Here is a 10,730-nt window from a genome sequence, read left to right on the forward strand (position 1 = left end):
AATTGAAGGCTGCAGAGAATAGAAGGCTGGATATTTACAAAAAAAACAAAAGAACATCTCCAATTTCCAATGTCTTCAGATCTAATGACAGAGAAAAGTAGCTACAGAGAGCCAACCTTTTTCATCTAGATAAAAACAGAATTTTTGCTGCAAAGACAGATTTTAGCAAATGTGCATGTTGGGTAAAGCTAACCACAGATTAGAGGTCCGAATCTCCTTCAGAAGAGTTTTCATTGCAGCATTTGGATTTACATTCTCCTCCCAACTGTTGATATTAAGATGGCTGCTTGAACTCTGGGAAGCACTGATGTTGGCTTTAATCTGAAGTGTGGTAATTGGTGATTTTGGAGGTTGGTAACTCTAATGAAGTCATCCTCAGCAGCAAGGGGAACTCTTGATCTTCTTTTTTCTGGGAATGACCTCATCAGACCGAGTTTCATCAGAGTGAATTTCATCATAGCGTTTGATTGGGGGGGGGAATCGCTGAAGTTGTAGAAACTTATGATCTTTATTGAAATTTTTTTTACTCACATGCCAAAGTAATGATGGCCTGCTGTGTGTCTTAATTAAGTAGTTTGTAGTTTATTGCTTAAGTATGAGACCTGCAAGAGGTAAACCTTTAGACCCACAGACAAACCGTTTGTTGTTCAAATGCACCAGAACACTTGTAAGACTTCACCAGGTCAACATCTGCAGACTGTCCCTGATCACCAGTTCTGATTAGTTCCTGCCCTGTAGATCTCCTTCCAGTAGTTAATTCAAAATGTTCTGTCAATAAATCTTTTGTACCTTTTATCAGTAGTCTGTCTGCTCTTTGAGTCCATGTTTTGCAAAATCATGACACAGAAAGGGCTCAGCTGGCCGGTGCATTCATACCCACTGCACTACCATGTGGTGCATGTAGTGAATGATTTTAGATGTGCCAAAAGCATAGACTAGTAACGATATTGTAAACAAGCTATTGGTTATTTTTATCATTTAAAGAAAGTTTTCAAATTAATGATAATTGCCATCTCATTGGTGTAAAAACCTATTTTACTCAACCAATATTTTAATAGGATTTTCATTACATTTGTGGCCACACCATCAGGCGGTCTTTCATTTTAGAGTTCACCTGAACACAAACAAAAATTAGTTTGGGCAAATGCAGAGACACTTCTCTTGTAGAAGAACTGAATTCATTATAAAAAAAGATAGGGTTTTAATAGAAAATCATAATACAAGTGTCGAGGGCAGAGGGAGTTAGCAGAGGTTAATTTCATTCTCTCCTCCCTCTCTGGCAGCATAACGCTATCTTTGCTTGCACATTTAAAAGGAGGAGTAATTGAATCATTTGTGTTGCAAAGACATTTGAAGGCCATACTTTTAAAACCAAAGAGCATACAGCAGGAACTTCTCAGAAAAGGTGTTTCAGAAAGCTCCTTTTTATAGGTTTGACAGGAGGCAAGTCGCTGTAATTGTTTTTCTTTACATTTTCTACAAAGGAAATGCAGGTTTACTTGCAACACGGGAGAAAAGTGGAATTTGAGCCATCACTTTAAGGGCAGCTCCAGGTCAGAATGGTATCATCCTGCCTGTTAAACTCTGGTAGTTCAGACCAGGATGCTGCACTGGCACAAAGAATATCGTGGTGCTCACAGCTTACCTTAGATCATCTCACAGAATAAAACAGAGTCATTATAGACTCGTTTGCAGTCAGGACCAAAGTGTACCCAAACAGTACTGCAGTAAATTTGAAACATGGTCATTCTGGTTCCAGTGCTCCAGAGAACTGAAGTGAAGATGATAAATGTCAACTTCATTCCCCTGTCTTTTTCAGTCTGTCATTCCAAGCGTCATGCTATATCGATCATGGTGTGTCTCTTTGGAAATCACGCTTAAGTTGACCAAGTTTAAACAAAAGATTAAAGCTTCAATGTGCGACAAATTCAAGTGATACTTTTATGAAAATATTACAGAATAAATGGCCTCAATAATCTGTAATGTATTAGATGAGTTAAAGCAATTTGCATAGTTCTTTTCAAGTTCTTTGGATTACTGCAGCATTGTAAATGAATGTGACTTACACACAATACGACTGCCTAAAGACTGCAGTAGTCACCTTGATGATGATTTTTAGTCTGGGAAAAAACTCTTTTTTTCCTTGACCTTTTATTTTCTGCCAACTTAAAGCAAACAACGGTAAACAATGTGTGAATTCACAGTCGCATCGAATACCTCGTTTTCACTTTGTTGCCTCAACTAATCCTCTTAACTTATATCTCCTGGTTTCCCCACAGAATAAAAAAGATACATGGAAAAGATACAAATACAATCATGGAAATCTGCGAGACAGCACAGAGCAGAAAAGACTGCACGCATAAAGTTTGTAGTCAGTATATTTGTGCTGGTATTTATATCATTGGGTTGAAATAAGTGGGCAAAAATCTAATGAATATTAGGCCTGTCGTAAATGTGTTTGTTTCTTCGTGACAACTGCTTAGCAACAACAACCACTGTGAGCTGATCTCCAGTTAGCAATCTGCTAATTTGAGGGTTTTTTCAACCACTTTTATTAGATAAATCAAATCAGCTGTATTTGGATTGCCTAAAATTAACTGAAAACATTTATATGTAGCATTCTACTCTTGACTGTGAGTGCAGAATGACTACAGTATCCCAGTTCGTGTAGAGTACTTCATGTGGCTGCACTTTGTAGTGTGAAGGCACTTATGCACTAAAAATATTACATGGTTTGAGACACAGCAACAGTTTCAGCTGTGAAATCATTGGGAGTCAAGTAGCTGTGCTCAGGGGGAGTCCAGCACTACCAGAGCTGCTGTGACACATTTATTGTCAGTGAAATAATGTTTCCAATGAAAAAAAATCGGTTACTTTTACGACAGGGAGTTTTCAGTTTAAATGCAATAATATTTGCTGAAATATCTGTAGAAGTACCTTCTACTGCAAATCTTTTACCACACTATAAAAAGATTTAATGTTGATCTGTTCTGTTATACACCCACCCCCTTTTCACTTCAGAACTTAATTCTTCATGACATCAATTCAACAAGATGCTGGAAACATTCCAGATTTTTGTTCCATATCAACATGATAGCATCACACAGTGGCTTCACTTCCGAGAATCTCCCACTGTACCGGTTCTCTATCAGACTTGGATCTGATGACTGTGGAGGCCATTTGAGTACAGTGAACATGGGCACACACGTGGCCATAACAGGATCAATAACAATTCTTAAGTAAGGCTTGGTGAAACAATACCCAGTTGGTACTAAGGAGCCCAAAGTGTGCAAAGAAAATGTCCTCCACACAATTAGACCACCACCATCAGCCTGAACATGTCATGGTTTCAGCTGTGTGCAGACAGGAAAGGACCCAAACACAGACGGAAACTCAAAGAAACACAGCATCATTTGCTGAATGGCAAAACTATACAAAACTAGACTGGGAAATTATAGCTAGCACACAATGAGGCACATAGGGAAACCGCACAGCCATGGATGAGGGAGATCACGACGCTGGACAGAAGACAACAAAGGGCTTAAATACACAGGGAATGACGAGGGAACAGGAAACACATGGGGAACACAGCTGGGGCAAATTACACACAACAAGACAGAGGACACAAAGCTAAACATAACACGTGAGACGAGGTACCTTCAAAGTAAGAGAAGCAAAACAAAACATGGCGCACACAGACAGGAGACTACCAAAGTAAAACAGGAAGTAACTGGAACACACGCACAGAGCCACAGACAGACACAGGCTGTATCCCAATTCAGGGTTTGCAGCCTTAAAGGCCGCATTTTAAGGCCGATTACGTCACAGCAACGCGACGAAGGCTGTCCCAATTCAAAGGCTGCTCGAAATGCGGCCCTCAAATTCGTCCTTCATTTCCCTGAATTTTAAGGATGACTTCATGGCCCAACATATCCCAGACTTCATAGCGCGGCGGTGGGTGTGGATAATTTTGCCGGAAAAAAATGGTGGAAGCGGAGCGGCCGAAGAGTAAACTTTCAAAAGTAAGCACTGAATATTATGTCACTTATTTATGTGCAAATGTTTAATAATGAAGAACATTAAAACATTACTGTTGGCTACATGTCGGCAAAGTTATGTGACATTAGCGATGTTTGTACTTTCAGTGTTTACTTTGTTTTAAAGCCTTTACTTTATACGCCGTTAGATAGTCGACCTTAATCTTACAGAGATGTGATGATTTTGTGGATAATTAAAGTCAGTCATATATCCACAAACACAACAAGCTGAAAGTCAGTGATGCTGCTCGGTTTGCAGTCCTGAATATCACGGCACAAGCAGGATCCACTGCACTGTTAATGGTAAATGGCCTGTATTTATATAGCGCTTTACTAGTCCCTAAGGACGCCAAAGCACTTTACATATCCAGTCATCCACCCATTCACGCACACATTCACACACTGGTGATGGCAAGCTACATTGTAGCCACAGCCACCCTGGGGCGCACTGACAGAGGCGAGGCTGCCGGACACTGGCGCCACCGGGCCCTCTGACCACCACCAGTAGGCAACGGGTGAAGTGTCTTGCCCAAGGACACAACGACCGAGACTGTCCGAGCCGGGGCTCGAACCGGCAACCTTCCGATTACAAGGCGAACTCCCCACTCTTGAGCCACGATTAATGTTAGCTATGTTATATTGCTGCCTCTGTTCGGAGGTGTCGAGCTAAACGGACTTTAACGTGTGTTTGAACGAGCTGACGGATCACTCGTTAAGCTGAAAGAAAGATGCTTTAATCACAGGAGTCACACATGTGTCCACTGTACCATCTGGGAACTCTTCTTGTTTAGCACTCGTAATAACACAAACACTAAATCCTCCTTCTCTTGTGCTGTTTTGTAGCAGTGTATACACCTGAGACTGTCACCTGTCTGTCTGTCCTGCACTCTCTCTCTGTTTCTTTCTCTCTGATTGTGGAATAAATGTATGAACATGTATTTATAAGTTACACTTGTGTTTGAATCCCGCAGCTTATCACACATTTGATTTCCATGTGTGACAACTGCAAGTGTCCAGAGTGAGGACAGACTGAGGGACCCACTGCTGCACATCATGTGTGAGGCTTTGCACCCCTGATGATCCACCAGGACAAACTCAGCAGTGTGTGAGGAAGAGCCAGCAGCAGCTGACAGATGGAGAGAATAGACAGACTGTTCCCTGTTTGTGAAGGACTGCTAGAAAAGTTTAAAATAACTGTCTGTCCTGAATCAGTCTTATTAGGTAATGTTCAAATAATTTCATCATTCCAGTGTTTTCAGTGTGGGAGAAAGTACTCAGATACTTATCAAATCACACAGAGCTCATGTAGAAACAAATGTACAAAATATGTTCTCCTTCATTTCTGTCAAACAAAGCTGTATGAAACGTTTCCAGCTGTTAGTATCATGGTTGCTAGGCCACCTGGGCAGCGCGACGGAGGCTAGACCGTCCCTGTAGCTCCCGTTAGCCACCACGCGGACAAGTTCTTGTTTACAGATGATTTATTCAATGTTCGGCGACAAGATCACTCAGCGTCGTCATCATCATCATCATCGTGAGAACTACCCAAAGAAAACAATTGCAATAAGCAACATGTTTACAATAACTCTTATCACAGTAAATCCAAACAATAAAGGTATAGACACATAAATGCCCTTTTATGGCACTTTCATTGAAACTGAAATTAACAGAGGCACCCTGAACACACCTCATTGCCTGCTGTAGCCAAACGGGAGAAAGTCCGTTCTTCGCGCGAGCCGCTACTCCTCTCAACGGTGAGTCCACAATTGGGTTTAATTTAACTTAACTTAACTTATGTGTTCTTTAAAACTTAAGTCCAGTTTAAAGCAGTAGGACGATGCAGCTGAACTCACAGAGCGCCATGCTTCTCTGCTCTAGTGTCACCACAAACTCAGTCCGTGCTGCACGTTACTTCCGCTACCACCAATTACAAAACAAAGTTCCACAATTAAAGGAAACTTACAAATATAAACACAAGAAAAACATTGGAACACTTCACTGTTAGTTACACTCCCACCAAATCACCTGTGATTTTCCCATAAAACGTAACATGTATGGATATAACAAGAAATCACATTTAACATTAATTGAACTTGTGGATTGGCAAAGTGGCTCTTCAATTAGCCTCCAGTAGAGTTACAGTCTTTTGAATAGGTCTCTCCAGATAGGTTGGTTTTGTGGTGCGCCTTCCTCTAGCATCTAGAGTTGAGTCACTGATCAACAACCTCACACTTCTCACCTTTCCATCCTGTCCCAGATAGACATCTATGATCCTTCCCATCTTCCATTGACTACGTGGAGCAGAATCATCCTTGAGAAGCACAATATCATTGACTTTCGCATTTCGTCTTGCTCTGTTCCATTTTTGTCTGCTCTGAAGATTCAACAGATATTCCCTTTTCCACCGTTCCCAGAAGCTGTTGGCTAAGAACTGTACTCTGCGCCATCGTTTTTGCAGGTACACATCTTCCTTGATAAACTTTCCAGGAGGTGGGGGAATAATGCTTGACTTCATTGTCAGAATGTGGTTAGGTGTCAAGGGTTCTGGACCAGATGGATTGTGCAAATGCTCTGATGTTAATGGCCTGCTATTCACAATTGCCATAACTTCGTAGAGGAAGGTTCTTAACGAACTGCTGTCGAGCCTTTTAACTGCTTGGTCGAGAACGGATGCCAGAACATTACGCACGGTGCGTATTTGGCGTTCCCAAACCCCACCTTTATGACTTGCAGATGGTGTGTTCATAACAAACTCACATCCAATTTTCTTGAGGTTCTCTCCATCCATCTCCTTCATGGCTTCAGCGAACTCGTGCCTTGCACCAATGAAATTGCTGCCTTGATCACATCGAATTTGCCTGACACTTCCACGCAATGCAATAAACGAACGCAAGGCATTGATGAATGCATCAGTTGTTAAGTCCTCAAGCATCTCAATATGTATGGCTCTTGAGCACATGCATGTGAGTAAAAGCCCATAACGCTTAAGCTCCTTTCTGCCATCCTTGACATAGATAGGCCCGAAGCAGTCCATCCCACAATATGTGAAGGGTGGAGACAACTCCGTGCGTTCTTGTGGGAGGTTCGCCATCCTTTGTCCTTCAGTGTTCCGTCTAAACTTCCTGCATTTTGTGCAGCTGTAAATATGAGAGGAGACTGCCTTACTGCATCCAAGAATCCAAACACCATTGGCTCGCAGCTCGTTAACAGTCATACCTCGACCTTGGTGCTGCACCTTTTCATGATGATGCTTGATGAGCAGTGTTGCCAAATGGCTTCCTTTAGGAAGGATAGCTGGGTGTTTCACATGGGGGTGAAGACTGGACATTGTTAAGCGCCCTCCAACCCTGAGTACACCCTGCTCATCAAGGAATGGGTTTAATTTGTGCAATTTATTTGCCTTGTCAATTGCCTTGATTTGCCCATTAAGCTTGAGACTCTTCATGGTTTCAGCAAGGTGTGTTGCTTGAACCAGTTTGATGAGAAAAACTTCTGCCTCCTTACGCTCCTGCAAAGTGGTGGGTTCACTAAACCTTGGTTTGTGGCCTTTAGCTGCCCTTGCTCTGCGTTTCAGTATGGCTACAGCTTGTACTGCTCTTGCCCAATCTGAAAACCTTTCAAGACGATCTAGCAGTGACCTCTCTTCCCTTGAGTGAATTTTGTGGACATGAGTCTTTCGTAACTCTGGGTCATCTTCTGATATTTCTCCCACTGTGAACACACTACTTGGGAGGTTTAGCTGCCACAGAAAATTTGGACCTCTAAACCAGTTAGATGCCTTGAGCTGTTCTGCTGTCTGTCCCCTAGAAGAGTGGTCAGCGGGGTTGTCTTCTGAAGCAATGTAGTTCCATTGGTCAGGATGTGTGCTCTGCTTGATACGTTGGACACGGTTTGCTACAAAAACATGAAATCTCCTTGCATCATTGTTGATGTAGCCAAGGACAACCCTTGAATCAGTCCAAAAGTATTCCTGCAGGCCTTCCATTTCAAGCTCTCTCTGGAGCATGTCACTTGTGCGCACTGCCACCACTGCTGCAGAGAGCTCAAGTCTTGGTATAGTTGTTACCTTTGAAGGAGCTACCCTTGCTTTCCCCATCACGAGGGAACAGTGCACTTCTCCCGATGCGCTTATTACTCTCAGGTATGAGCACTCTCCATAACCTGAGGCACTGGCATCTGAAAAATGATGCAGCTCGTATTTCACAACTTTGCCAAAGCTTCCTGGTAGGTAGCATCGTTGTACCTTTATGGTTGCTAGATCTTGCAGTCCTCTCAACCAGGATTCCCACTGGGGCAGCAGATGGTCTGGAAGAGGATCATCCCAACTAACTCTCTCGAGACACATTTGCTGGAGGATTTTCTTTCCTAAAAGGATGAAAGGTGCGACAAAGCCAAGCGGATCAAACACCGAGGCCACGGTGGACAATACCCCTCTTCTGCTCATGGGTTTTTCTTTCACCACCACTCTAAACTGGAAATCATCTGATGTGACACACCATTGTACACCAAGGGCTCTCTCCATGTGTGGTTCATGAAGAGCCATATCCAAGTTGTTGGCTCCTCCAGCACACTCTTCCTTTGGGATTGATGACAACACCTGCTTACTGTTGGAAATGAACTTATGCAACCTTAAGTTGCCAGTGTTGCAAAGCTCCCTTGCTTCATTCACTAGCTGGATTCCCTTTGCTTCGGTGGATACACTAGTCAAACCGTCATCAACATAAAAGTTTCTTTCTATGAAGCGGACGGATGCTTCGCTGAAATTCCCCCTTGCCATTGCAGCAAGATGTTTGAGGCCATAATTAGCACAGCCTGGAGACGAAGCAGCTCCAAACAAATGGACTCTCATGCGATAGACTGCTGGCTGTGCTTCTAAATCTCCATTCTCCCACCAGAGAAAGCGGAGGTAATCTTGGTCTTCTGCCCTCACGTGAAATTGGTGGAACATACGTTCTATGTCACACATGATTGCAACCTTTTCCTTGCGAAACCGACACAAGACACCAACAAGGGAATTTGTCAGCTCTGGCCCAGTCAATAGATGATCATTTAAAGATGTCCCCTGAAACCGGGCTGAACAGTCAAAAACAATGCGGATTTTCCCAGGCTTTTGCGGGTGATAAACACCATGGTGTGGGATGTACCACACTGGGTGTTTGTGGAGATCAGCCTTGGGGATCTTCTCAGCATCTCCACGCGCTATGGTCTCTTCCATGAAGGTTTTGTAGTCCTGGTAATATCTGCTGTTTCCCCTTAATTTCCTTTCTAGGTGCTTAAGGCGATGGATAGCACACACCATATTGTCTGGCAAGCTCGGCCTTTCTCGTTTAAATGGAAGAGGCATCTCAATATGACCATCTTCTTTGTGTTTGATTCCTTGTTTCAATTTCGACAAAAACTGGAGGTCATCTTGAGAGAAGTGATTGTCCTCAGCAACTCTCTCATTAAAGTCACATTCAAGCGCTTTAATTATGTCAGATGAGATGACTTCCTTGATCTGTGTTCTGCATACATAGTGAACTTCCTGTTTGGGACTTGATGGAAGCTGAAGTTCCGGTGTCACTTGCCTTGTGATGACTTGATGACTCACTCCAATAGTGTCTCCACAGTCTACGTATGGGCTGCCATGTCCAATAATGCTCCATCCCAAGTCTGTTCTCTGTGCAAATGGTTGATTTTCTTCACCGCACACCACCTCTCTAGGAAGAAGTGCCTGAGAACAGTTGTAGCCAATTAGTAGACCAACATCACACCCTTGACGAGGAGCAATCCTATCTGCAATCTGCTCAAGATGGGGCCATGCCATTGCTGTCTCTGGTGTGGGTATGTGGTCTCTGTTCGCCGGAATGAACTTTCTTGTGTAGGTTGTAGGAAGAGTTAATTTCTTCTCTGAGTTGAATCCTCTAACTTGCAACCCAGAGATCCTTTGGCAAGCTACAACTTTGTTTGTAGAGGCCATAGTAGATAACTTTAGCTTGACCTGTTCCCCCTTTGCATTTAGAGAATCTGCTGCCTCCTCAAGAATGAAAGTTGTGTCACTTTGCGTATCAAGGAGAGCATACACAAGTGTTTCTCTGTCAGGCTCTTTCATCATTGAAACCCACACAGGAATGATTGTAGATGTCTGAATGTTGGTGTTGTCATGCTGAACTCTGTTGGATGTTGCTTCACTTATTGCTATAGCTTCTCTTTCTTCTAGCTGTTCATTGCTTTGTTCTCTGTGTCTAGCTTCCTGCCTTATTCCTTCAGTCTTTCGTGTCTTTTGTTCTCTTTGATCATCGTGTAAGCAAGTTGGATGCCTTTTCTGGCATGTACTGCAAGTGCTTCTGTACTTACAGTCTCTCGAGTGATGTCCAGGCTTTAAGCAACCAAAGCATAGCTTATTATCTTGAACAAACCTGTGTCGTTCCAATATTGGTCGTTCCAAAAATTTTCTACATTTGTACAGACTGTGGCCTGGTCTTTCACAAAACAGACAACTGCTGGCAGCAATCTTCTCATCAGTGTTTGTTGTTAGAACTTTAGCTGCAGGAGTCTGGTTTCGTTGTGGCTTGACCTTTTCTCCATCGCACTGTTTCAAGGCATGGAGTGAAGTCACAGGATTGCATGCGATCCTGGCTTCCCTTATGAGAAACTGCACAAACTGGCTAAAGCTTGGAAATCTGCCAGTCTCCTCCTCTATCGTCAACACTT

At 42.9% G+C, this 10,730-nt stretch overlaps 1 protein-coding gene across 1 annotated transcript; it reads right to left on the reverse strand.

Annotated features, from left to right (window-relative positions):
• Nucleotides 1-5,469: 5,469 nt before the first annotated feature.
• Nucleotides 5,470-9,053, reverse strand: LOC147306768 (uncharacterized). The gene is made up of 2 exons (XM_086275698.1): nt 5,725-9,053; nt 5,470-5,578 (listed from the first exon to the last, which is right to left on the reverse strand). Exon 1 carries the CDS (start codon nt 9,001-9,003, stop codon nt 6,154-6,156), a length of 2,850 nt encoding a protein of 949 aa, XP_086131824.1. The 5' UTR covers nt 9,004-9,053; the 3' UTR covers nt 5,470-5,578; nt 5,725-6,153.
• Between the last annotated feature and the right edge of the window lie 1,677 nt (nt 9,054-10,730).

The sequence above is a fragment of the Aulonocara sp. 'chitande type north' Nkhata Bay genome, linkage group LG19 (assembly GCF_057382095.1).
Source record: "Aulonocara sp. 'chitande type north' Nkhata Bay isolate Kocher_YH1m ecotype deep benthic linkage group LG19, A_spYH_male_GT1.1, whole genome shotgun sequence".
Classification (NCBI taxonomy): domain Eukaryota; kingdom Metazoa; phylum Chordata; class Actinopteri; order Cichliformes; family Cichlidae; genus Aulonocara; species Aulonocara sp. 'chitande type north' Nkhata Bay.